The sequence below is a fragment of the Cercospora beticola genome, chromosome 1 (assembly GCF_033473495.1).
Source record: "Cercospora beticola chromosome 1, complete sequence".
In the NCBI taxonomy this organism is placed as follows: domain Eukaryota; kingdom Fungi; phylum Ascomycota; class Dothideomycetes; order Mycosphaerellales; family Mycosphaerellaceae; genus Cercospora; species Cercospora beticola.
The window spans coordinates 4,824,223-4,850,943 of NC_088935.1; the positions used below are offsets into that span (position 1 = coordinate 4,824,223).

Below are 26,721 nucleotides of genomic sequence, written 5' to 3' on the forward strand. Positions count from 1 at the left end.
TGATAAGAGTGATCATCCGCACAAACACGTCATTTTCGTGGTCAGAGATTTGTCCAAATCGTTCTATCAGGCGCTGATCTAGACTTGGGAAAATTGTATGATTTTGTCTGTACGATATGGTGAAAGATCAAGCGGCAATGGGTACCGGGCTAAATTTGCTTTTACTGTTCAGGTCCGGCAGTAGCAAATCTTTCAGCCGAAGCAACGCAAGAACAAGAACAGGACGGGGTCTTATGGTCTCTTCTTGCTCACGCCCTGACTGTTACTTGTATTGTCTCCTTCGTAGAGCTTGCCTTCATTTCATTCATGGATGCTTGGTGAACCCAGGTGATCTGGCCAAGCAGTTACCGCTATCCGACACTCATTCACTTCAACGCCAAGACTCGCGCCGTGTTCACTGGGCTGGCCCAGTGCCTACTTTAGGACTGACAGCAACGGCCTACAACGAAGTACCGACACGCAATCAAACCTCATCGTCGGCACACCACGGGCCTTGCACATTGAATTTGCTCGATGCACGCGCCACCTCTATTACTTCCAGAGCGCTGGGGCCTGGTCCTCGAATCAGCACGACGAAGATCGTACGCCTTTGGCGCACACCGAACCACAGCACATCTATCAACAGCAGCCCTTTCAAGAAGCAACATCAAGGACGGCAACGACTCGAGTCACGGCGTCATTACCAATACCCAACATGCCCAAAGACGACAATGCCGCTGGTGGCGGATCTGAGGCTGTGACGGACACCGGCGTCGACGGCAGTCCTTCCGTAGCGGCTGCTCTCGACAGAAGCCCTTCGAAGCGCTCAGTTGGGTATCAGACTGCTGGTGGTGGAGTCGTTCTGGGGATGCCTGCTGAAATCGCCTGCAACGACGACGCAGCGGTTCTTGATGCTCACAAGCTTAAGACGACTGGTCAAGAGCAGCACACGCATATTCCTGGTAATCAACTGGGAGGAGGCAGTCTAGAGCGGCTGTCGATTCTGGAAGTGCAAGAGAGATACGAGACGGAGGTACCATATTGTAGATGTGGGGGACCATACTTCTGCGAACGACACCTGCGTATGCCTTGGGATCCATCTGCTGATGACCGCGACTTTGATGATGCTTTCCCTGCCAATCATCCAGGAATATGGGAACACCACCCCGAGATTTCTGCAAGCAGAAAAGCGGCTATTCTCTCCGTCAACCGCTTCTACGTACACTTCGTTAACACTCGAGGCAACTCGGACGCGGGGAGGCCTGACACCAATCCCACTGGTTGGATACAGACTCAAGGAGAGCTTGTACTTGGCTTTATGCTTATCATCAAAGCCATCCTCCCTGATCATCGCATCAAGTTCCCCGGTGCAGCAGAGGCTTTGACCTCTGACGAAACACCAATCACTGGGCGCGACCTGGAGACCGATCTCACAGACGCTGAGCGAGACGATTATTTCAAAGTTCTGAAACTTACGCGTTGCATTGTCCTCGGGCATTTGTCACCGGTTGAACAAACACAATTGCTGATGTTTGCGGAACATGAGCAGCGCATATTGAGGGACATTAACTGCCGCCGTCACGGGCTGTCAAAAGATCCAGAGCAGAATCAGAGGAATACCGAGAAGAATGGAGGTTTCGCGTGGAAGGCGTTCTTTTTGCACAAGAGTATGTCGACCTACGACTGCGAACTGGCAGTTCCCTGTCCGGTCCCACCTGAAGAAGCCCGTACAGGCTTGAGCACATGGGTTGAGAAGTTCCGAGCCATATGGGTTCCCACTGGTGCCTCTGCTTCTAGGACTCGGGCTTTCCTGATCGTCACATTTTCGAGCTCTGACCTAGACGCTATGTCTCCTGATGAACGCGCTACATACATCGAAGTTCTACACAGCAGCGATGTCCGAGCACAAGATCCAGGTAATGTGCTCATCGTCGAGGGGGCAAATCTTCTCAAGCCCGGGTGCAGATATTTCATAGATATCGAGGCAGAGCGTTTCGATTGGTCCGAAACAATGTCGGAGCTCAAAGCCGAACAAGTTGATGGAGCACATGAGGGAACTGAAGCCCAGATTGCCGACGAGTCGGTCATGCATATGTCGAAGGAGAGCCGTCGTAAGCTCATCGCTGCGGTCCTCAACAAAATGGAAGAAATTTCGGAGGAAGTACGCTCAAGCGCAGTCCCACAATCTGAGACAACTTCTTGCGCTACGAAGTTTCCACTGCAGACGGAGGAGGCCGGCCCCGTGCCCAGACACGAAGAGCAAGCAGAGGCAGACGCCAACACAGAGATTGCCCCGATGGAAGAAAGCGCTGTTTCAGATCGCGATGGACCCGAGAAAGTCTCATCTAAGGTCAAGCGACCTCATCAAGAAGATCTCTCTACTCATGCGAAGCGCAGCAAGTACTAGAACCAGCGATAGGGGCGTATAGCTGTTGGGTGCCATCGACGAGCAATACAGCAACGTCACGATTGGAAGTCAATGAGTATGTGCATTCCACGTGGCCGGCAAATTTGTGTTCTCAAATGCATGGTGTGAGAACTTCAGGGGTGAGGTTCGGATACGCTTGTGTTGACGTGGCTTGTAATGCATGTGGTTGATGGCTGCCGCGTCATCGAGACCTTGTAAGAAAACGCAACTACAGAGCTTCTTGGAGCATGATATGGTACTTCGAGATGGACGTTCGATTCTGAGCCAGGTTGTCATGTTTAGAGGAAGCATTTGTTATAGATACGTCAAGAAAGGAGATGTTCTCACTTGCACGTCAAAGTGACAAAGCATTCCCCTATTCTAGAACCACACTCTAATCGAGGACCCAAGTCTGGCTACGTGAGCCTTCCGGTATCCAGAATTTCGAAGACAACCAGGCCACGTCTCGAACGCATGGTGAATCCACGTGACTTGCCAGGCAAGCCTGTTGTAGGCCGATGCCCATTCACTCCAATGCCAAGATCTCGCCCCGTTCACCTGAAGCCACTTTGCCTACTTTAGGACCAGAAACCTCGCGACTCACCGAGAATCCCACCCACACCAGACTTCATCAGCGGTACACAGCTGATGTTGCACTTCTGACGTCGCCTCACAAACTCGTGTCTCCTCTCAACTCGAGTGTCATCGTCTTCAAACTAGGACGCAATCCCTCCACGCCTTCGCAGCACATCAGACTGCGGTGCTTTCCTCAACAGCAGTCTACTCGGACATAACACTGACAACTACGACCGCTCGAGTGCTGACGGCATCAACGACACCAGCCATGGCGCCCAAAAAAGCCGCCGCCCCTAACAACAACGAAAACGTCACAAGCTCCGTCGTCGGCAACACTTCAAAGGAGTCGGCTGCTCTCCACAACTCGAGCTCAAAGCGTGCTATTGAGGCTCGCATTGCTGATTCAAGCGTCGAGTCTGCTAAGAACGATGACCACGACTATCTAGGACCCCACCACCTAGGACCTCACGGTGTACAAAAACCTTCGGGGACTTGTCTCGAGGAGGGCGCGCACGTTATTGCTCAAGAGATGGGCGGCACTTCTCTGGTTCCAGGTCCGGCATCAATTGGACACAAACTAGAGATTCTCGTGAACAAAGTTGCGCCTGGTTCGCCAGTCGAGAGATTCATCGTCAATTTGCCAAGCGACTCGAGCGCGCAAGAGTACACTATCGACTCACCGGGCTTCCTGAAAACGAAAGGAGAAGTCGCATCGGGTTATCAGCTCATGCTCAAAGCCCTTTACAATACTACCGCCGAGAAGATTCCCGCTCATTACCTCCAAGATCCATCTCCCAACCCTGGAGGGGAGCTCGAAAATCTGACTCGAGACGATCAAGACTATATCTGGGGAGTTACTGGAGCATTGAAGCAGATGACCGTTGAGCACTTGACGCCAGACCAGCAGAACGAGTTGAGGCGATATTTGAGACATCAGCATGCCGTCCTAGAGACCATTTTCAGCCGCCTCTGGGCCAGCTTGTGGAGAGATCCAGAGCAGAACCAGAAAACTGTCAAGCAGAATGGCGGCTATATGTGGTTGCGAGTCTGTTTGGATGATGGCGAACTGGACTACAAGTCCAATCTTGCCATCCCCTGCCCGGCTCCAGCCAGACACCTCAGCGGACGCCCTGGCTACTCGATTGAGAAGCTCAGACCGATTTGGGTCTCCAAGCTCGATCACGGCCTTGGGCCTGGCCCTGCCGCTCACTTCATCTTCAACTTCACGAGCACTGAGCTGGAGAATATGCACCCTGATGAGCGTATGCTGTATATCGAAGTCGTCCATGCCAGCGACGCTCGAGCCAAAGACCTGGAGCGCGTGGTGATTGTGGAGGGACCAAACGTTCTGAGGCCTGACCTGAGATACTTCATGCAGATTGAGCCGGTTCCCTTCAAGTGGTCCGACGCCATGGTTGAGCTCACACCCGGCAAGTTTGAAGAAGTGCGCGAGGAGAGTGTGCAAGAAGAGGCAGTCATTCCACGATCCAGAGCTGAGCGCCGTAGACAGCAGAGGGAAGCCGACGCGAAGTCCAAGCGAGATGGCCAGAGTGGCGGTGGTGGCCAGAAGAAGTCAGGCAAGAACTAGTCTCAATCAAGGAAGGCAGAGGTCGAACGTTCACGACACAGCCAGCTTGCGATGAGGCGGCATTCATGGTCGTGTGACATAACGTCAATGGGATTCTTGTAGCATGTAAGAGAAGAGTGGATTCGCAGATAAATGTTGCGGGACTGGCAGGTACTGAGGCTGAGGCCTGGATGGCGCGTGAATCGATCCGAGCCATAAACATCTGATGGCCACGGGGTCGTCGTGATATTGCAAGCAGGTAATTCGCTTGTCAGAGTGCCCTTCCTTCTCACACTGGATTGTAATTAGAAGTCCGAGCCTGCGGTCTTGGTAAATGAAAGCGCTGTTTACAAACCAAATGGACGAAGATAGCTTCTTGACTGAACATAACATTGACAATGTCTCCCACATCCGACCCCAGACCGCGAGATTCTAATGAGAAAGTGTCAAGTTCAGGAGATGATCAGAACAGGAAGTAGCAACGGTTGCCCACCGAATCTTCGCCCGGCTCAAAGTTGGGCAGTGACGAACCTTCGCCCTGGAACAAGATACAAACAACAAAATGTCTACCTTACAAGGCGTACACAAAGACATCATCTTGACTGGAGTCGCTGCAGACAATACAAAGTTCACCTTTCCACGCAGCAGCCATCTCATCATCGCCACGCCAAGACATATCTTCGCCTGGGACGCATCTGGCATCCACAAAATCTTCCAAAGCAGTCGCAACGGCATCATCGCTGCGAGAGAAGCCAAAGATGGATCAGGACTCCTCGCAGTGGCCAGTAAAGATGTGGTCGTGCTGCATGACACGAAGAGGGGCAAGGAGCACAGCTGGGGACTGAATGCCCCTGACGAAGAATTGCGACACTTGGAGTATTCTCAAGATGCCAAGATGCTCTACTTGTCAACTACGTCGCATGGTCTCATCCAACAGTACAGTCTGGAGAAGTGCCGTCTGCTTGAGCCTCTACAGAAACATGAGACCGCTCCTGTTGCACTTGCTGTGTCCTGCACTGGAGACTTGATGCTATCTGCATCGAGTGACCCGCCCACGATCTACCTCAAGAGCACGACAGCAAATGTGACAAGCACATTAATTCAGCCTACCTCCTCGACTGCTGCTGTGTGTGCTGCAGCTTTCCATCCCGAACGACCGAACATATTCATGCTTGGCTTTCGAGACGCAACGGTAGCTGCGTTCGATGCTACGAACATCGTCAATATCACTGGCACCTACGAAACTCAGCTCGATTTTGGCTGGGAGATTTCCAGCTTCCAGAATCTTCACCGCAAGGTCACCACGGAGAACATTCTGTCGGGGTCTACAAGCATCGTTGCACCAATTGCTGGAGTCGCCTTCTTGCCTGGCTACAGACTGCGAGCCGTCACGGCTGGCCGAGATGGACGTTGCCGCATCATCGACTTCGCAAATGGCGGTGTCGTACTTCGTACATGGCAGTGCAAAGAGTCGTGTACTTCACTTGCCATTCTCGCAGGGTCTACCAGTGGCTCTGTACGGACTGCTCCTGTCGGAAATGGTGGACAAAGCGATGATCAAGATCAACAAGGTGAAGTGATCGCTGTAGGATTAGCAGATGGATCAGTTCAGCTTTACAATAGTTTGGGCTTGCTACTAGCTCAACAGCGAGTGAGCTCACGGGAGGAGAAGATTATCAGTGTTGAGTGGAGTGTCGGCTCAGCTCCTGTCGCGATCAACGATGCAACTTTGGGCAACTTTGGCGAGGCAGATTCCGATATAACCCTCGATGCAGTACGGAGTGTTGCCACGTCTGCGCCTTCCAGGCCAAGGACTGGTGATACCACGAGGACACAGGCAGCGAAGAACGGTCTGGGTCTGCCAAGCAGCTTGAGAAGAGGGCAGGGGCTATCAACACAACAAGTGCAACGCCAGTTGACATTCCACCCCGACGAGATCAATACCCCTACTGTGCGACGCACGCCGATGTCGAAGCAACAAGTCTTCGCACCTTCCTCTGGTCAAGGATACAAGGACTTGTTCACCACAGGAGAGCGGGATATACCCTCGTCTACGTTCAGACGACAAGTTTCCAGTCCACCAAGAAACCGCCCTAGCATCTCAAGCCAGACATTCCTCAGGTATCCTGCTTCGAGCATAAGAAGCACGAAATCAAGACGTGGCACACTTGCGTGCTCGACTCGAGCGTTTGCAGACCGCACGAGTAGTGCTAGCTCCAGGACGGGGCAACAAGGGGCAGCGAAGAAGATTTCTCTTGGTATGAGGCAGCGAGAACAGTCAAAGCTGCCCCCACTTCACTCACGAGGGCGTCGAACTGCGTTCAAGTCCAGTAATGCTGTTCTTGGTGACGCTGCGACCGCGAGCTTTCGTCCACGATCGAATGAAGGAAAGACACAGTCCAGAGGTAGGCCAATCGCATGCGCCAAAACTTCCCTGAGCCAGGGCGGTGAGCACGAAGAAGATGTCTGGCTCACGTCCGACAATGACGAGAATCTTGCCGATCGAGAGCTACCTCGAAGACGCGATGATAAGCACCAATACCAAGCCATCTTAGGACAAAGCCCGCAACAAGATGGTCATCCTTCTCAGAGACCACTTAAAACGCACGCCTACGTTGCTCCTGGTAAAGGCCTCAACTCAGTCTCCTCAGACGTCAGACAGCTTTTTCCGCGAACGTCTTCGCTCTCGCCACGTATGGCTCGGAATGCCACAGAGTTAAGGGATGCAGCGAACGGATCGCGTTCAATACCAAGAAAGCAGAACGATGGTGCTGCCGACGTGCCATCTTCAAGCTTGCGTCCTTTCATCGCTTCAGCAGCCAAGCACCCAAGAACACCTTGGACTCGCGTACGAGCTGGAAAGGATGTCGCGCAAAAGGAGCAGAGTTCGAGAGCAAAGTTGAAGGCACAATCAGCAGCACCAGTGAGAGCCAGATCCATCAAGAAGAACCCGTTCGTGACTGTTTTGCTGCAGTCAGATGGTTCCATCGATGTGCCGCCAGCATCTCCTGAGCGGCCAGCTGGGCTGACAAGAAGTCCCAGTGTTGATTGCTTGACCTGTGCAGAGACTCAAGCGAGAGTGCAAGCGCTGGAGGTAGAGGTGCAGGATTTGAAGGATGAGGTGTCTAAGCTCAAGAGTGTGTTGTTCCGAGGAGCCAAGCTGGGCGAAGAGAAGCGCTCGTGGCGTTAGAAGCGTGCTGCGGAGTGATCATCATTGCACCCATTACTGATCGAATAGCTCATACCTGTCGCATGAGAAGTGCATCTGAGTGAGCATGATGTAGAACTGTCAATGCCAATAGAATTCGTGATACATGATGGCTGATACCACATCTTCACCTCACTTCACCTCCTTATGCTCCCTGACATCAACCTTCTCATCGTCTCCACTCCCCGAAATCTGTCTTCCCAACTCCGGATCCTCTGCACTCATCTTCCTCCCCCGATGATGCTGCTGCGCCAACGAAGCAGCTCTAGGATCCACACTGCTCGCTCGTCGAACCTGCGTCTCCTCGCGTTCAATATACTTGAGCGGTCGAGTCGACAGTGTCGCTTCCTTATCCAAGAAGACGAAAATATCTTTGCCGCCATTCGAGTGTGTACGGAAGTACTCGTCGATGTCCTCGAGCGTACGGCCTGCAGTCTCAGGAAAGAAGATGTAGACTATAGGCACGAAGGAGAAGTTGAAGACTGTCCAGATGATGTAGAATTGCCAGCCGAGATTCCTGATTCCGCTGGGGGTGATTTCTACGACCATGAAGTTGCCTGGGAGTATTGTTAGTATAGACTCGTGCAGTTTTCTGACTTGGGAGTGCAGCACTTACATATCCAGTTTGTCGCTGTGCCGAGTGCAGCACCTTTGTTCCTCATCGAGAGGCCGTTGATCTCAGCAGGGTACAACCAAGGCACACCTTGCATACCGATGCCGAAGAAGACGTAGTAGAGGAAGAAGAACGCCACACTAGCGCTAGCGACTTCTCTCTGGTTTGGATAGCCTTCTTTGTCGGAGTATCGCAAGAGAATTGTGATGAGCATGTAGCAGCAACCTTGTCCAAAGGCAGCGTACATTAACATCTTTCGACGACCCCAACGCTCGACGTTCGGGATACCGATGAGTGAGAATAGCAGGTAGCTGACACTATTGCAAGCGGCCAGGAGTCGAGCCATCCTGTTCGTGAATCCGACAGACTCGATCAAGACAGTCGGCAAATAGTAAGAAGTCACGTTGATCCCGGACAGCTGTTGAATTGCTTGCGCCCCCATTCCGAGGAACAATCTTCGAAGAGTCGAGGTACCAGCTGCGTCGCCTTGCTTTCCACGTAGGAGATCTCGGACACGCACAGAGTGCTCCCTTTCGTACTGGATGGAGAATTTAATCTCGCTCAGCTCCGTCTGAACGTATGGGTCAACGATGTCGGTGCCCTCGACATCGGCCAGGATCTGCTCGGCTTCTTCGATACGGTCTTTCTGCACAAGCCATCTCGGTGATTCAGGTAGCCAAGGGACTGTCGCGTACAGGATGATGATGAAAATGAACTGCAGTGCAAGAGGGACTCGCCACGCAACACCGCCTGGGAGGTAAGAGAAGCCAAAAGTGACCCAGTTGCTCAACGAAAATCCAGCAATGTTCAGAATGAGCTCGATGACGATGAGCTTCCCTCTCCATGCCGCTTTCGACGTCTCCGCTTGCCAAGGAGGCGCAGTCGACGTATTGAGGCCGTTACCGATACCACCAACGATTCTGCCAACGATCATGTGGGGAACCGAGTATGCTGTGATCTGGAGAATTGCGCCAATGCTCATGATGGTAGTGCCGAGGAGGATGGTCTTCTTGCGTCCAATCATATCACCAATGAAGTATGCCAGGATAGCGCCAAAGAAACAACCGATATCGTAGATTGCTGTCACTGTGCCGAGAAGTCCGCTGTTGTTTCGAAGACCAAGCTGATCGAGAAAGTCGTCTGTTACGACAACACCGCCGAAAACACCCTATACTCAATTAGAGCCTGGACGCGCGAAGCTGTTTCGGATGCTTGCCCACCTGATCATAGCCAAACAATGTCATGTCTGTACCGCACGCAACGGTGACCCAAAAGGTGAGCCATCCTCCCCGTAGGCCGAAGTATCGATCTTTCATCCCAAACATCTTGAACAGTGATGTTGGAGTGACTGCCAGGAGCGGCTAGGAGGTTGTTGCAAAAGAGATCGACTTGAGCGGCTGCAAGGTATACAGGCATTCGGGCGTCAATATATAGACCCATGATCAGCTGTCCTCATTACCATGGTGCCCTCTAAACGGCCCGCCAAACTGTATGAGCACAAACTCGCAGATCTCAAAGCCAATCAGCGGCATCCGTGAACCGTGATCGCGTGAATGACATGCTCTGCGAGTGCAGTGAAACCTATCGTCAATCATTAATGACGCAGTAGTGCGCATCCTGGCTCTTCTCCATGCGCCATTCGCGCGGGTGACGGTGGGGAGGCTGAACCATACAGGATGACGGCGGACAAATCTTCGGTGGCGTTTCGGCGCTATTGCAAGGTGCATGCTTTTCGTGCCTACGCCGATATGGCACGGACATGATCGCTGTTCAACATTCATCGAAGTTACAGTTGTGTAAAGGTAAAAGATCAGCGGCGACGGCATCTGAAGGCTTTCGCCAGACGCTTTGCGTAGTTTCTGGTTGCTATGCGTCGACAATGTGCTGCCTCCGGCTCGTTGAACCACGCTTTGACTTCTTCTCGAAGGAACGGAGAGTTTGAGGTTGCGACCGCCCATCCTTGAATTTCCCCGCATAACCCGCGAAAGTCTGGCTGGAAGCGAGCAAGATCGACGAATGGAAGCACAGTCGACAAATACACATGCAAAGATCTCGCATTGCTTTTCGACCCCTCACTGCAATTACAGGATGAGTTTACGAGAGTACAGCGTCACCAAGGTAGCACACGCGGCGTGCTTGCGGGGCGTGGTGCTCGAAGTCGATGATGGCTGATGCGTTTGGAATCCTGGAATATGTGGCACGACTGTCGATGAGCCGGCAACCGACGGCACTAACAAAAGTGGGTCAGACTGGCGGCCGTCAAGGCTGGCGCCCGTTGAAGCTTGTCACAGTGTCAAGCAAGCGATCAAGATCTTGGAGTGGCCTTGATCGAACAGCTCGTTTGGACGAAGAGTAGAGACCCTCAAGCAGACTTCGTTACAGAATGTCAGAACGGTGATCCTGGTGCTCATACACAAGCGTGATAATGGTTGCGTGCAGTGGTCACCTCTGACTGCGTCTTCCTCGGTCCAGCTGTGAGTCTGTGACACGATTGAAGTGCGACGCGTCATGGTGTCGCATTGCATGCACTGCGAAACTCGCAATGCCCGAGCGAGCACTCACGAAGAGACCGTTCGCAGACGATTCGAACAACCCCATACCGGATGCAGTTCGGCACATCAGGCGTATGCTGGGATGCTGCTCCTCGTATGTATCGTGTTGCGCCATGTTTACTTAGCGTTGTGATGTAATTGCAGGGAGAGCTGGAAAAGGTCGACAACGACCACAGAGCACCGCAATCTCAGCCCGAATCAGGGTGACGACCGAGGAGACTCACGTCAGCAAGTGCAGCACCGAGGTGGCCGAAGTCCGACATACGTTTCCGACCGAAGATGTGAACAGCTTCTCCATGTGGCCACTCGAGAAGTCCAGTATACACCGACAGGAAGCTCCCAGCAGCGAATGCAGTTGCAGCAGTAAGCAGTACCGTCTGCAGGTTCCTGTATAAGAAGGAATGCCATTTCGCGTTTCGCAGGTGCAGCTTGTTGGGTTGCCCCAATATCGGGATCTGGGTCCACACGCCAATGCCAAAGCTCTGCAGTGCTTCGGACGTGGTAGGCGAGGATGCAGTGCTCCACGGCAGCAGCATCTTGTGAGCTTTCCAATATGCATGAGCCTCTTCACGCGATCTGCAGCGGCCCACAGCAAGGACATCTCCAACATTTGCAGCAAGTGCCAACTCCTTATGCAGACGATCTGTATAAGCAGCAAGTCGCTTGTACTTGCGCCGCATCGTTGTCGCTAGCCAGTCTTGGGGCAATTTGGGAAATAGCATGAGACAGAGATACGCTGTGACAAGACAATCGACTGCACTCGGTCGTTCGGTATCCAGCAGATATGTCTTTTCGCCGAGCATGTCCTGCAAAGGCTCGAAGAAGTTGTCCGCAAGCGCATTGAGCTTGAATATCGCCGCATGCTCTGGTCGCTGGAGTAGACTGCGCAACGTCTCCTTGCCTCCAAGCAGCAGACTCGCTCTCTTTTGTGTCGCAGCCTCAAACTTTTGCTCCTTGCCCACCCCGTCGAAGCCCTCCGGCCTGTTGCTCATGTCCTCGTGCACATTGTCCACATCGATGCTCGACACGCCCAGGTGCTCTGTCCTCAGCCGGGCTGCATTACGCTTCTGAGGCGGTAGAGTGTAATTGGCGTGCCATGGGAGGATCTGGCTGTAGGCAGGGCGTGTTGCGAGGCGATAGTTCTCGAAGCCGACATACAATGAGATGTCGAGGAGAAGTTGGGCATTGTGTTCGATAAAGGAGGTAATGGCGGCGGCATCGGCGGTCTGTTGTGAATCGAGTTCTTGTTGAATGATGCGTTTGTCCTTCAGATGGCGAGTGATGTTGTTCAGTCCCGACAGTCTCGCTGTGCCATCGATGAGATACGGCAGTGGAAGGCTTTCATCGTGAGTCGGAACGAGCTCGTAGTCGTGCGGTGCGTAGAGCTGGAGTAGCGCGACAGCAGCAATGCATTGCGCATCGATCGAGGGAAGCCCAAAGGCGGGGCCTAAGATGAAAAGCTTCATCGTGCGTGAAGCCATCTTTTTGGTGAAGCTCGCGGCGGAAGAAACGTGCAGATGGGAGACGCGACGGCGGCGCGTCCAAATCGAGCTTTCCATCGGCATTCCACTTTGGGTAAGCCCGACGCGACTGACTTCACCACAGAAGTCGTCCACGGAGTAGCAACGGCAACAACAACCATACTTGAGAATACTCATGCAATGCCATGCATACAACAGCCTGGAGTGTTACATTATACAGTCTGCTGAGGGCATGACTTCAGCCTCAGCTACGAGGTCTCATGAGGTCTCAAGCCCCGAAGTCTAGCGTTCTTCTCATCGGTAGGTACGGCAGCAATCTATCGCAGAGGCTGTAGGCATGACAGCTGTACCGGCTCGAATCTACCCAAGGCTCTCGGGCCATGTCCTGCGCTATGCATCAAGTCGGCTGGAAACCCTGAGAAACGAGGGAAATTCATTCCAGGTCGCAGAGAAGAAGACATCCCACGCGCTCTGGCCGAATCTCTTGGTCAGAAGCACACCCAGGGCACAAGGACTTTAGTGGAACCTGTCTTTTACAAATCATCAACCTGCTGGCTAGAATATAGTGTGGCTGACCCAAAAGGTTGAAGATTCGTCTATTTCTTGTCCTCAAGTTCTTGCAACCATGGATCTCCGGAATCTAAGTGATGTGAGGCCACCGACCGCAAATTTGTATAATACCTACCGTGACTCCCCAGATAACAGGTTTCACAAAGCCAGCAGATCTGAAGACCAGGCAAATCGATCGAATATTCCAATTCAGAAACATGTCACCACCCGGCACGATTCCCGCTCACCATTCAGGCAATACTCGCAAGCACCCTCTCTGTGGCCCAACAGGTTACAAGTGCCGGTCAGTCTCCCCTTTCACACATGCTGATCTGCAGGGCACTGACAGAGATACAGTGGAAAGCAAATATTACCGCGAATTGACTTAGTGCGAGCCGGCCGACCAGTATTCCTCGATGTCGAAGGTATAGAGTTGACCGACCTCTCGAGCGTCCTCATGAAAGGCGTTGCACGAGTGAGCATTGTCAACGAAAGAGATGAGATGATTCTCGACACCTTCGTCTCCTACCCCAGCGATGTCTCTCACAGGCCAGGTTGGTATAAGAGTGGCGTTGGATGGAAAGATATCCGCCCAGACGTAGGTAACAGACTATCAGAGACATGCAGCGTAAACTAACTCACCTCCCAGAACTTCGCACGTCCCATCGGCGTGGTACTCCTCGAGCTCAAAGCCATCTTCGACAAAGCGGGCACAGTCGTCGGATACGCACTGGAGAATGAGCAGCAGTATCTTCGCGGTTTGCTGTGGTCACATTGGCATCTACGTGACACACAACGCTTTTCTGGATTTTCTAAGTACGCCGGGAATCCTGAACATCCCAGGCCGGGTCTCAAGGTTCTTGCGCTGAGCGTAGCCGGTATCAAAATCCAGGAGAAAGTGCATTGCAGTGTCCAAGATGCTCGCGCGACGCGGAAGATCTACTCTATGCATTCTGAGGGGATCGAAAAGGAGCAAAGTGAGGCCGAATTGCAGGTGAAGTTGCTGTACACCAACTTCCCGCGAGAATATAACCCGGCGACAGATCCTACTGCGAAGTACTTGGTGGCAACGGACCTCACGAAATGGATGCAGAATCTTGATACTGAGCCACAAGCTCTCTCCGACTCCGTCACGGCAGGCGAAGCCAAAGAGGGTGCAGACGAGATAGAGGCAAAGTTGTGAACAACTATCAGAGAAGTCAGGGCGCTACACTGACAGAGCCAACGAGTTCATCATCTTGGCCGGAAGGCCTGGGTGATCTTGTTAAAGTCGTAATTCTGCGAGATCCCAAACGGGACTGGTGGCTTGACGCTTTCCCACGCATCCTCAAATCCGCATCAGCTTTTACGCTTAGATGTCGCATTATCCACCTCGCTACACGCCATCCCCGAAGCAGAATGGCGTTCGAACGCAAGCAGTACGAGGCGAAATACGCTAGCTTCGACCAGCAGATCGTATCCCACCAGCTCGACTTCCTTCAGGTCCTGTTCGACGACGCGCTAGAGCAGCCTTCAGCCATGGTCACCAAGCTCCGACTCACAGCTTCACTCTGAGCCATCCGAAGTGGATATACCCAGTACGTCGGCTGTTACATTTAGTCAGAGCGAGAGATCAGAGATATTGGATTACTAGCGTTTGTTCGTTGAAAAGCCATGCGATTTCATTTTTCTATCTATGCTTATTCAAGTCTTCGCTCGCAGCGACGCCCAACCAGGCTGATTTGAGAAGCTTTGTCTGCCTGTAGACACCTAATGAATGACGGTGGCGCAGTGCATCTGAGTACTCTCAGCGGTGCTATATGCCCCTGTCGGTCCTGGCTGTGCTATTCCAGTTCCGTTGAATGCATGTCGCTCGACCTATTTTGCCGTTCCATGTTCCTTCAGGGCACACTCTCGAGCCATTCCATAGACCAAGCCCGCCCGCCGGTGCTTTCGTCTTGGGCCCATGCTGCTGCGTGATTCGGCGATCCTGTGCCAACCGAGTCTTTTCTCTCTTCCAAATCTCTTCTTTCGCACCATTTCCTAGACCTTCCTGCCCAAAGCCTCCTCAACCACATCCGTCCAGCGCTTCACCTCCCTCATAGCCTGCGCAACCTTCACAACCTCATCCTTCAACTTGCCACCATCCTCCTCCTCCATCGCATCCTCGAGTCCCATGACCTCGAAACCGCTCATCACCAGCTCCGAATTTCCCTGCAACTCCTTCACCTCCTTGAGGACAGCACCCAATCCAGCTTCTTCAGCTTCTGCGATAGCGTACTGGAAACGCTCGACGCACTCCTTCATGCCGAGAACGCAGTGGTGGAGGACGACAAGGCATTCCTCGTCAGGGATCTTGTCGGCGTACTCGATAGAGGCTTCGAGTGTTGGCGCGGTGGTGATCTTGATGGTCTCGTCCATGCGCTCGAGTAGGACGTTAATGTCGCCTGGAAGGTATTCCCATTGCTTGAGAATTGCGGGGAGGAGCGGCAAGTTGATGGTCGAGAAAGTTGACATGATGTGTTACGACTCGTGGTGGCTGTCGTGGGTAATGTTATGTGTTTGTGTGTTCTGGTGTTGCGTGGTGTGCAGTGGTGTGTGGCTGTGTGTCTGGTGTAGCGTGTCAAGGATTGATGTTGAAACCCGCTGGTGTAGGTTGAGGTTGAGTCGCAAAGGCTGGCCGGCTTTTGTATTCCTCATGCGACTGAACGGGAGTGAATCTTCACGTGCTCCCATTCACTTCTGCATTCGAGTCGAAGCATTCACAGGAAATGTTGCATTCTGAGCAACTTAGTGCTTTTCGCTACATGGTCGAGCTGACCTCAACGGTATCGATCCTCCCTTCCAGTCTGTGACGTTACTGCATACTCCGAGGAGGTGTATTTCTGCCGGCAGAAGACATTGGTCAAAAGGTAAGCACCAACAGTCTTGCTGTTCGTGGATTACATTGCCGTGACCTCAAGTCTAGAAGCTGCTAAGCTTGTCAAAAGACGACCGGGGCAACCAATGTATCTTTCGCTCCAGCCGCTTTAATATCTGCTCAAGTACGTCGACAAAATTTCTAGATTGGACCAAGTCTCGAGCCTTAGACAATATGCATGTAGCGGGTGATGTGTCGGGCGGACAGTTGTCTTCTCCAGTTCTGGTCCCGTGGACATTCGATGATAAGGCCGCCGAAAAGCTCAATAGCTTTGTGTTCTCCATGGTGAGCCATGCCTACGTGCGGTCCTTAGTTGCACTTCCGCTTCGATATCGTGCAAACAGGTCATTCAAGATATTTTCCATGTCAAAAATGAGCATGCCGGCGCTTGAGTCGCGCGTGAGTCGCATATCTTGCGTCGAGACTTGTCTACGGTGTGCGTGTGCTGAGCCGCTCTTGACTCGACTGGCGAGCTGGAGATCATTCTGGATCAGTCGTTGCAAGTCGTGGCGCATATCTCCGCGGTCATACCTGCTTAATCCAGGCGGCAGGTTGCAGTCCTCATATTGGCCAAATGACAAGCCGTTCTCATACTTTCCGTGTAGACCTCGGAGAGTTGAGGCTACTCTCGCTTTGCCGGTCCTATACAGTATACTGCAAGTGTTCGACAGCGGTGTCTTTTTAAGAAGTGCTCGCTATTACTATTGTGCCACCAGTAGCATCAATTATTCCCAGAACCAAACGAATTGCATGAGATGTAATTGGATAATGGTAGTGGTGCCGAACACGACACGGTACCGGACCGGTTCCGTGGTCGAGCTGCAGAGCCAGTCCCCTCGATCGCGATGGTCAGCATGGAGGCTGAACAGCAGGAATGGAGGACGTGCCGATCCGCGCGGTATGGTTGGCAGGAACTGCTCAGAAGGTGAGGTCGAGGGCAGGAGGAATCGCCGCAATTGCCGAAACCGCTTCCCGTCCTCTCGACGTCGTGCCAAGAGCTCGAACTTCACGCATTTCGACACGACATAATACCAAAAGCATGGTGCAGCCAGGCCGCATCCCCGACATCCGAGCTCCCGAAACTTCTTCTAGACGCCGCAGAATCATGGCTGCCATCTCTAAGCCTTGCTTGCGGCCTCGTTCGCGGCCAGAAGGGCTTGGATGAAGCCGTGCCAGCGCCTTCTCGAATGGTCTCAGGAAGGATCTGCAGAAGGCGAGGTGAACTCGACCATTACCACAAGCGTTGTTTGAGCTTGCAGAAATGTCCATGTATCTGATCAGAGCGATTGCAAGCACAGGAAAACGACTGTCCATGGGAGCTCAGCATTCTCTCGGAGCACTTGACTGAAGCTATTGACAATGCAGCAGATCTGTCGAGGCGAGACTCGCATCGTCCACTCGATCATATATCATCTACGCGACATGTCCCGACACCAATACCCTCCAGACTGTGGTCGCCAGAACGACACCGTTATGCTCCGTTGTGAAGAGTCGATCTTTGTCGCCCTAGCCAGATTACACTTTCCTACCCCAGATGCAGGCGCTCTGGGTGATCGACATTCTGCAGCTCTTTGCCGCTAGTCTCGCTCCACTCTATTCAGGCACGCGCTGCGGAAATAATCACTGCGACTTGTTTGGTTGTGCGTCACGCCAACTGAACGCCTTCCTTTGAGCGGGGACCACACGCACCCGACGGAACGGCCTGGACAAAACGTCAGTTCGCCTTTCAAAACCATTTGTGACTAGAAAAACATCTATGTTCTCTGATTCTGCTCCAATCTTTGCAATTTTTTCAAAGATTGGTAGACAAGCTCTTTCCGGCTACGTTCGGTGCTATACCCGAGCTGACGAAACAATAAATCAACATCCGTACGTGAGCTTGTGCTCAATCACACAATCTGGCCATGACTGGGCCAAATTCACCGACATCGGCAAAGGAAAAGACATTCCGATTCATTTCCGATCCTGGCCACAAGGAAAATCTATCAGGCCGCGTGCGAGCGGCGTGCCTCACCTGCAGGCGGAAAAAGATCAAGTGCTCGGGAGAGTTGAACTGTCGTACTTGTCGAGAGAAGGGGCTGGTTTGCGAGGGACTACCTGAGAGGAAACGACCTCGGCGAGACAGCTCAAGTACATTTTCGTTAAGTGCTGCTGCTGCGGGAGTGAAGAGGAGGAAGACAGAAATCGTTGATAAGCTTGCAAAACCAGCGATCAAGGCAAAGCCGCGAACAGAGTCACCAAAACCTCGCGAAACCCTACCTATGGATCCCAGAATTGCACAAGCACGTGTTGGAGAGGCAATACTGTCGCCTTCTCTCACTGAGCCTCCACTTCCTAGCGTCAATGTTAAAATCACCTACAAGCAAGCACAACCACCTCAAAGGGCCTTCTACATGGACAGTTGGCAGCTCCAAGACGATGCATCGTCTAGCAGCGAGACGAAACACAAGCCCGCGCTACAACCTCAAGCCCAGACCTTGAGGACTGCTGATACAACCGCAAGTGCAGGAAATGGAACACCGAGCTTCCAGCTTCAGTTTCAGCTTCCTGAGCATGCAGTCGACTTTCAACCTGCCGACGGAACGCCCGTCATGCCGACGTTCGATAACACCAGCCGACGACAAACGATAGCGTTCCCACTGCCTTCACCAGATTCGGCATTGGAGCAACAACGAGATCCTTTCGCTGGAGGAGGTGGCGCGTACGACGACATCGCTACACTGCTGTACGCGAGGATGGGTATGACTCCCGGCAACAACGATTTCGTGGGCTGGTGGGAGACGAACCCAGAGCTCACGTCACTGCTTCCTCAGGAACCTTCGCAAGCGGCGACTGCAGCACAGATTCCCCCACCACAGCCGCAGCAGATTCCCATGCAACAGCAGACGGCGCAACCACCACCGGCAACCCGACTCTCAAGCGCTGGCGATTATTTCGATCATTGGCATGGTTGGGCCGGCGAGTGACAATTATGGTGAGTAACGTCTAGCACTCGGGCATCTGACGAAACGTCAACGCCATATTCTGGGTCTAAGCTAACTTCAACAAAGGGGTCTGGAGCTGAAGATCGGGCTATCGGACTCCAGCATCTTGCACTGCGAAACCAAGGAGCATCGTCAGGAACCTTCGTCCGAAAACTCCCGGGCGAGCAATGGGAATGATAGCATCCGCCCTCCCGACATACCATCGGTCAAAGCTTAATTTAGAGAGGAAATACCACGGAGACTCAGTGCGGGCCAAGTTCGATGACCAGCACCCGCATGATCTCAAGAAGTGCATTGCAGTGCCACGAAACATACGGCCAATATGCTGATTGCCAATTTCACAACGACGCCAAGCCGCACGATATCACTCGCTGAAGGACTAATCTGGAGTCAGATTCAATCAATCAACTGCACTTGAGCATCCTACACGTCGCACGATCACCTTTCACAAATTGCCTGGATTCGATCTGGATCAGGAATACGAGCAACGTCGAAAGAGAATTGCAGTGGCACAAAACAATTATGCCTCATCTCATGCGGGGACATCACTCAACAACTACTACATCTCCGAGAAAGATGCGCCTCCGAGCCATGGCTAGTGCGGCTTAAGAGAAAAGCTCCCCACGCACGAATCAAAAATGACAAGAAAAGCATGACTCGCAGTATGCAAGCCAAGATGTCAACACTTCGTACTCATGGCTTCTGCAAGCGACGAACTTCGAGAATATTTGAAAAGGCATTTCAAGCGAAAATTTCCGGCTTTCGCCAGGAAAATTGCAGCATCTACAGCGACACCAAAAAGTCGGTGACTACCACCAGTGCGTAATAACAAACAGCTTTGGCTAGCTATTACTTCCATCAATCCGCGTCGAGCGCGTTCACGCAGACCCCATCCCATCAACGTTCCCTACGTCACCCCTCCCTCCCACAGAGCAGCTTTTTGCCGCAATTGCCGGCACGTGCTCGCACGCCTTGACCTAGCACAGCGGGTGTCAAAAATAGTGAATAGCGCGAACACCACTGCGACTTGGTGAGCGACTTTCTCTGGCTGATGAGAATGCCACCTGGTGGGTATCGTTGGAACTGCCTCGTCGATGCGATTCCAGCGAACTATGTTCTACGCGATAATGCTCAGCGGAAAGCATGCAATGCTGGGTTGAAGTTTCGCTGATGTCGCCCAAATAGTCAATTCTGGATGCACGCTATTCACTATATTTGACACCCGCTGTGCTAGCATACACTCAAGCACTGCGTATCTTTCTGTTGATCCTGTTGATCAGTATAAGCACTGCATTTTATATCCGGATGGCCCTTTCGCAGCTTGATGTGATGCTGCAGGCTATACATCATTGTTCGGAGTGTTGCCCGTGTGACGCGTGAAATGTCGCGGCTGAATGCGACGGCGATGATTCGTGCCATGCCGCAGCGCCAGATATCATGTAGTGTGCTCTGGTATGGTGATGCCGACGCCGGGATCGGGTATCCGATATGGCACCAGGTAGGCTGTCAGGCACGGCCATCTTGCAAGACCCTGGATGGTCGTGCACACGAGTGTGCTCGTGTATAAGAGGCTTTCACTCGACGACCTCAGTCGAGCATTTCTTCCTCAAAGGCTGGCGTGATTTTCAGAATGCCGCTCTGTTGCAACAAAGCAGGCGTGTCATCTTTCCTTCATACCATGCCTTTCTCGTCACCTCCTTGAGCTTCCTGTGCGAACTTTCGCCAGGTATTGGTAAGAACCAAATACTTGATACTGGCTTCGGCGGCACCGAAAACGGCGCCATCAAAAGCAGGCCTGATCTTTGCTCTTGCAACACCTAGAGGTGCAGTCGTAGGATGTCTCGCGAAGATTGGTCTCTCATCGTCGTCCATAGAGCCGGTCTTGACGTCCCTTGAGCTTTGACTCTTGAGTGACTTGGATTTCGCCGACCACATTGTGTCGACTGACTCGTCGCTCGTCTCACGCGAAAGCGTCATGCGTTGGATTTCCAATTGTATGGGAGCTTTCTGCAGGGCTTCCATGTCGATGTCCCATGGACTGCTGCTAGTGCTGTCATCGGAAAGTCGCTTCTTCTTGTCTGGAACCGCGGGAGCAAAGACATTGTCGAGCGCGACTTTGATGTTGTGGTCGATGTTGATGGGGAACTCCGAGTACGTGTCTGAAACGCAGGTCGTGTAGATGTCTACTCCCATTCGGAACAACAACTCTTGAGCATCGGCAGTGAGAGCGGTAGTGTTGAGCAAACGTGGAGCGGAGGCATGTGCTTGTCGCCATTCGCGCACGCGCATCAAGAAGATGATGTTCTCCGCAGTGAAGTCTTTGCTGGCGGCGAAGTGAAGAAGTGGCAAAGGATTGACAGCCAAGGCCTTCTCGAGCGAAGCCATGGTGAAGATCTCTTTGCTGCGTGTTGAGATGCCCACTGATACGTTGCTGGCTTCGCCAGAGCTCAGGCTGGGCTCGCCGCTTTGGGCGCCTTTCTCCTCCCAATTCTTGATGAGCGTGAGAGTTTCACGCATCTGTGCTCGGGACACAAAGGCTTCGTAGATGGGGAAGAAGACTGTGACAACTTGCATGACAATGATACCTGGTGCAAGCCTGAGATGATATGTTAGCGTTGAGGTGATAGCAAGCACAGATGGGAATCACATACCACATTGGCGGGACCCATCGAATATTGACGGGCTTGAACTGGATGCAGAACACCGCTGCGATCCAGAGTGGCGTTCCGGGCAGACCAGAGATAACGCTGAGCCATGTTCCCAGACGCCAGTAGTGGGTATCATGGATGTTCCTGATCTTCCAGAGGGTCCACAGACCGAAGAACCAGGACCAGGCCAACTGCCAGAAAGCAGATGGGACCCAGGCCGCCGATTTACGACAAAGTGCTTGGCCCTTTGCGTGTGGCACCTTACCAAAACTCCTCCAGTCGCCTTGGAGTTCTGGCGTAGCGGCATAGATGGCAGCAGTAATGATGACTTGGATGAACATGCCGATCCCGATATAGGTGTAGGACTTCTTGATCTGCGGCAGATCTTTCCATTGCTGCCACCAGCTTCGCACTCCAGAACGAGACGCTATGGAGGCGGTAGATGTTGACGCAGCAGACGTCGCGAGCTTTTGTTGTTGATCACTGATGCTGTACAATTGAACCAAGTTGGCCTGGAAGAGGGCAATGCCGAACGGAAGATAGATGCTCATAATCCAGAATTCCAGCGAGCAGAGGAAGTGGCCATTCGTGGTGTATGCCAACACGATCTTGATCAGGTATAGGTGCAGGCAGGTGACGCTGGCAACGGCGATTGGCACATTGCGGATCTTGATGAATGGCAAGTCGCGATTCTTGATCAGCCAAGCAACGCCGGCGTAAAGGATGACCGTCCATGCGATAATAAAGCCAGCGTATGCCTTTCCAAGATCATCCCAATTCACAATGTCGCCCCAGTTGCGACCAAGAGGCTCGAGACCCATTTTGAGCAGGAAAAGTGCTGCGATGGAGGATAGTGTTTAGAGTTCGGAGGGTCAGGCCACGACCTTATGTCCTCCTCGCTCGCGACACGGCTGCTACAGCCACAGGAGCTCCTAGCCCGCTCGTAACATGCTGTTGTGGTCGGCTTGCAATCCCTGGTTCCGAATGTATCGTGGCTATAGCGTGACTCGAACGTGTGGGTGGAGAAAACAGCTCGCCATGGGCGGGGATGCAAGCCATCATAATAAGCTACATGAGCACCACTCTTCGTGAAGGTGTATCGAACTAGCCTGGAGCCAAGACTGGCAATGATTCGCCTCGGTACGCCACGTGTGTGTCGCGCGCGTGCAGCTTGACCCAGAGGAGGCTAGAGCAGTGATTTCGCGCAGAAACGCAGATCTTTTCCGGTTGAACACGAAACCATCGCGGATCTTGCCAGCTGGAGCACTTGCTCAAGCATTTTTGCGCAGATGTGCGTATACAGTGATGGCGCATCGGCATGTTTCAACTGAACATCGTGGTGTCTCGGTCGTTGGATTGTGGATGGACGTGCTGCCCACATGGACGCCATCAGTTCTCGTTGAGTGCTTCGGTACCGCTCGCAAGCAGATGGTCGGCGAACGCGAGGTGGCTGCGGCTGGACCGTCGGATCCAGAACCTCCAGCGACCAGACCACAGCCACATGTTGAATGTGTAACGAGATGGCGCCGCGCCATCACTTGCAGAATAGACATGCTCTAAACGGAATTTGCCCTGTCAGCTCCATCTTCTCCGATCAGCGTGCATTTAGACTATTGGGTCTAGTTCAGGCTTCTTGTTAAGCTTGCTTGCTCGTCGGTACTCGGCGTGGCCTTGATCTTGTGCAGTCAGTGTACGAAAGGACGATGGCCAAATCACTGTGAAGTCAATGGAAGCTGAGGCTCATCTCAGATGATATGATATGTCGTGCGACCCTACGGCCAAGGCGTGGCCTGCAGGCTTCGCCGTATTCGCGACGGGACGGGTCAACCGCGCTGCACCGAAGTCTGGCCAAGGCCTGCTCTTTCCTCTCGTCAGCCGCTCTCATACTCTGCTCAGTGTCTGCGCCTCGATCATGGGTTCTTGCTCATTTCGAGGCATACATGTTGGGCGACGTGACTTAGAGGAGGCGAAGCATGGAGATGGAAGTTGTTGCCTGCCTTGGGTCAGTGCTGACGCTTGGCAAAATGGTATGGCCAATCAGACTGGGTTACAGAGACCCGCACTTACGACAACGTCTTGGTACTTACAATCCCATTGTCACGTTTTGAAGCCGTATTTCATCCATGCATTGAATCAAAGTAGGAGGCGTCGAACTCTGCTAAACCTCTGACGAAGACTATACTGTGATTTCACAGCGTAAATCCTCCTCCAATCCGCTACAAGATGGAAACACACAATGCAGCAGTGGACAAGATATCATCTCAAGTACAACAATTTTATGAAGCAGAGAAACCGTATCGCATCTATCATGGCTCCACAAACAGCACTCGCGACTCCCGCCGAGACCCGAACAGTTCCATCGACACAAGCAAGCTCAACCATGTACTGCACATCGACACGACCAACAAGATCGCGACTGTTGAACCAAATGTACCCATGGACGATTTCGTGCGCGCAACATACGCGAAAGGCCTTGTCCCGCTCGTGGTGATGGAGTTTCCCGGAATCACTGTCGGAGGAGGCTTCGCAGGAACGAGCGGCGAGAGCAGTTCTTTCCGTCACGGCTTTTTCGACAATACTGTCAGATGGATCGAGATCGTTGTTCCTACAGGAGAAGTCCAACGCATCAGTCGAGAAGAGAACCCAGAGCTCTTTTGGGGAGCAGCATCATCATTCGGCACATTAGGAGTCGTCACACTCCTCAAGATCCAACTCCGGGACGCAGCAGAATACGTGGAATTGACCTATCATCCCTTCACCAACATGAACGACGCAATGAAGCTCGTCGAAAGCGAAACCTCCAACCCATCAACCGACTTTCTCGACGGCATAGTCTTCTCCCACAACCACATAGTAATCTGCTCCGGAAAACTCACCAACTCTCCCCCAATATCATCCCCCCTCTACCACTTCACCCGTCCCCAAGACCGCTGGTTCTACCAACACGTCGAACGCCTCACAAAACCCCACTCAACCATCAATACTATCACCAAAATCCACACCCCCCTCGCAGACTACCTCTTCCGCTACGACCGCGGAGCCTTCTGGGTAGGCCGCTACGCCTTCCAATACTTCCTCACCCCCTTCAACCGCATAACCCGCTACATCCTCGACTCTTTCATGCACACCCGCGTAATGTACCACGCCCTCCACGCCTCGGGCCAAGCAAAAATCTACATAATCCAAGACGTCGCGATTCCCTACCAGAACACCACAAAATTCCACGATTGGTTGGACGAGACCTTCTCCATCTATCCAATTTGGCTTTGTCCTCTCCGTCAACGCCGCGATGCACAAAATTCAGAGTATGGATTATACTCTTCACTCGCAAATCCAGAGAAGACGCCGGAATTTATGATGAATTTCGGCGTCTGGGGCCCCGGCTCTCGTAATCGGAAAGAATTCCTGCAACAAAACCGCTCTTTGGAACACAAAGTCGACGAACTGGGCGGGAGGAAATGGTTATATGCTCATGCATATTATACTGAAGAGGAATTCTGGAGTATGTATGATAAGCAAGAATACGATGCTTTGAGGAAGAAATATGGGGCGCAGTATCTGCCGAGTGTGTATGATAAGGTGAAAGTGGATTTAGAGGGGAAAGATCGAGCAGCGGCGGGATGGAAGGAGATGGTTTGGGGGATTTGGCCTTTGAGTGGGTTGTATGGGGTTTATAAGGCTTGGAGAGGAGGGGAGTATTTGATGCAGAAGAGGACGAGTGAGAGGATTATGGGGATGAAGAAGGTGGAGTGATGAATGCGATGAGTAGAATTTAACATAGAGTATAGACGTGCATTGCATGTGACTGAGTTCCAGAGATGAGAAATCGAGTGTATGCAAGACTACGTGAGTTGGGTATCTTCGCAAATACGCTGCCGCCCCAGATGTACGCCTTAATCAAGTCCACCAAAGTCGAAGCTGGGCACGTTTTGTGGTGCCTTGCCTCTCTTCTTCTTCTTTCTCGGCTTTTTGCTTTTCTCTTCTTCATCGCTGCTGTCCTCCGCCTCCTCTGCGTCGCTATCGTCGTCGCTGTCGGCGGCACGTTTGCCAGTCACGCCGTCATCGTCGCTGTCGTCATCAGGAGCAGCAAAGTGCTCTCTCCAGACCTTGAGCGTCTGGCCTCCACCAGAGATCATGCGGCCTTCGACATCGAAGCCAAGCGCGGTCACGCCCTCGACCTCATCATGCGCGAACTCAGCAACGACCTTGTTCATACCCAATCGCACAACCCGTATTCTTCCATCTCCCATGCCCACTGCGATCTTTTTACCAAGACCTCCAATGTCGTCGGGAATCGCCGCCATGCAATCCAATGTCTCCTTCTCTCTGCTGACCACAATCCTCTCGTCTTGATCGTCCCACTGGCCTTTCTCCCACAATGTGATCACACCATCTCCACCTCCCACTACGGCCTTCTCGCCCGTACTCCCGCTGCTCTTCTTCACTGGCAGACCAGTGACATACAGACAGCTCAGCAGCAGTTCCTCCTGATCTTCGCTCTTTGCCAGCACGCCTCTTCTCAGGTCTGTCAACGCCAGGGTCGTGCTTCCAGTGGTCAAGAACTGCTTGCTGTACCCACTCGTGCTGGCTGCGCTCGGAGGGATGGGTGCAAGACTCGAAATGTAATCGGCGTGCGGGTGGTATGTCTGACTCGGCCTGCTTTGTACAAATGCAGTCTTGCCATCCTGAAGAGGCAGGCTCGGTGCAGGATCCCTCAAGTCGTACAGATGCAATGCGCCAGAATCTGTCGAAAGTAGAAGAGTCTGCGGGCTCAGCGCATGCACGACGGTAGGCGCATCTACTTCGACTCCAGCAGCACTACTCGCAGCAGCTGGGATGGCAATCTTGCCAACGACCTTTCCTGTCCCAATGTCTGCGGCCTTGACGATCCCATCTGTACCTGCAGAGTAGACGTGCTCGCCATTGATGCTGTAGGCCAGACAGCGGCAACTACCCTTGTGTCGCTTCGTCCGCCACGTCGTGTCCACAAAATCTGTGCCATTGGATCCTCTGCGCTCCGGCGAACGTTTGACATCGTCCGGTTCCGAGTCCTCGTCTACTGGCGGAAGTTTCAGGGTCGCGACATGGCCGGAGGAGAGACCGACAGTGACGAGCGGGAGAGTGGGGTGGACGGCCTGAGCGAAGATGTCGGAGGAGAGCGGGAGGGTGCAGATAGTGTCGAACATCTCGCCGAGCGTGCGCAGGTCATCGATGTTGCAGAATCAGAAGCAGCGCCGTGATCGCCGCGGTGAGCTCGC

General features: G+C 52.8%; 11 protein-coding genes across 11 annotated transcripts; 6 read left to right on the forward strand and 5 right to left on the reverse strand.

The window, feature by feature from the left end:
• Positions 1-694: 694 nt before the first annotated feature.
• Positions 695-2,386, forward strand: RHO25_001922 (uncharacterized protein; the record flags this gene model as incomplete). The annotated part of the gene is made up of 1 exon (XM_023594519.1): positions 695-2,386. The coding sequence occupies one exon, from the start codon at positions 695-697 to the stop codon at positions 2,384-2,386; it is 1,692 nt and encodes a 563-aa protein (XP_023460143.1).
• An 844-nt stretch (positions 2,387-3,230) lies between these two features.
• Positions 3,231-4,550, forward strand: RHO25_001923 (uncharacterized protein; the record flags this gene model as incomplete). Its single annotated transcript, XM_023594520.1, has 1 exon — positions 3,231-4,550. One exon carries the CDS (start codon positions 3,231-3,233, stop codon positions 4,548-4,550), a length of 1,320 nt encoding a protein of 439 aa, XP_023460142.1.
• A 541-nt stretch (positions 4,551-5,091) lies between these two features.
• Positions 5,092-7,719, forward strand: RHO25_001924 (uncharacterized protein; the record flags this gene model as incomplete). The annotated part of the gene is made up of 1 exon (XM_023594521.1): positions 5,092-7,719. One exon carries the CDS (start codon positions 5,092-5,094, stop codon positions 7,717-7,719), a length of 2,628 nt encoding a protein of 875 aa, XP_023458926.1.
• Positions 7,720-7,869: 150 nt separating this feature from the next.
• On the reverse strand, positions 7,870-9,675 carry RHO25_001925 (uncharacterized protein; the record flags this gene model as incomplete). The annotated part of the gene is made up of 3 exons (XM_023594522.2): positions 7,870-8,294; positions 8,354-9,518; positions 9,571-9,675. The coding sequence occupies 3 exons, from the start codon at positions 9,673-9,675 to the stop codon at positions 7,870-7,872; spliced, it is 1,695 nt and encodes a 564-aa protein (XP_023458927.1).
• A 1,415-nt stretch (positions 9,676-11,090) lies between these two features.
• On the reverse strand, positions 11,091-12,368 carry RHO25_001926 (uncharacterized protein; the record flags this gene model as incomplete). The annotated part of the gene is made up of 1 exon (XM_023594523.2): positions 11,091-12,368. The coding sequence occupies one exon, from the start codon at positions 12,366-12,368 to the stop codon at positions 11,091-11,093; it is 1,278 nt and encodes a 425-aa protein (XP_023458928.2).
• A 640-nt stretch (positions 12,369-13,008) lies between these two features.
• On the forward strand, positions 13,009-14,115 carry RHO25_001927 (uncharacterized protein; the record flags this gene model as incomplete). Its single annotated transcript, XM_023594524.2, has 4 exons — positions 13,009-13,032; positions 13,100-13,236; positions 13,290-13,530; positions 13,582-14,115. 4 exons carry the CDS (start codon positions 13,009-13,011, stop codon positions 14,113-14,115), a joined length of 936 nt encoding a protein of 311 aa, XP_023458929.2.
• Positions 14,116-14,954: 839 nt separating this feature from the next.
• On the reverse strand, positions 14,955-15,428 carry RHO25_001928 (uncharacterized protein; the record flags this gene model as incomplete). Its single annotated transcript, XM_023594525.2, has 1 exon — positions 14,955-15,428. One exon carries the CDS (start codon positions 15,426-15,428, stop codon positions 14,955-14,957), a length of 474 nt encoding a protein of 157 aa, XP_023458930.1.
• Positions 15,429-17,735: 2,307 nt separating this feature from the next.
• On the forward strand, positions 17,736-18,797 carry RHO25_001929 (uncharacterized protein; the record flags this gene model as incomplete). The annotated part of the gene is made up of 1 exon (XM_023594526.2): positions 17,736-18,797. One exon carries the CDS (start codon positions 17,736-17,738, stop codon positions 18,795-18,797), a length of 1,062 nt encoding a protein of 353 aa, XP_023458931.1.
• A 1,689-nt stretch (positions 18,798-20,486) lies between these two features.
• Positions 20,487-22,284, reverse strand: RHO25_001930 (uncharacterized protein; the record flags this gene model as incomplete). The annotated part of the gene is made up of 2 exons (XM_023594527.2): positions 20,487-21,411; positions 21,467-22,284. The coding sequence occupies 2 exons, from the start codon at positions 22,282-22,284 to the stop codon at positions 20,487-20,489; spliced, it is 1,743 nt and encodes a 580-aa protein (XP_023458932.1).
• A 1,402-nt stretch (positions 22,285-23,686) lies between these two features.
• RHO25_001931 (uncharacterized protein) lies at positions 23,687-25,216 on the forward strand (the record flags this gene model as incomplete). Its single annotated transcript, XM_023594528.2, has 1 exon — positions 23,687-25,216. The coding sequence occupies one exon, from the start codon at positions 23,687-23,689 to the stop codon at positions 25,214-25,216; it is 1,530 nt and encodes a 509-aa protein (XP_023458933.1).
• Positions 25,217-25,356: 140 nt separating this feature from the next.
• On the reverse strand, positions 25,357-26,649 carry JIP5 (WD repeat-containing protein jip5; the record flags this gene model as incomplete). Its single annotated transcript, XM_023594529.1, has 1 exon — positions 25,357-26,649. The coding sequence occupies one exon, from the start codon at positions 26,647-26,649 to the stop codon at positions 25,357-25,359; it is 1,293 nt and encodes a 430-aa protein (XP_023458934.1).
• Positions 26,650-26,721: the final 72 nt, after the last annotated feature.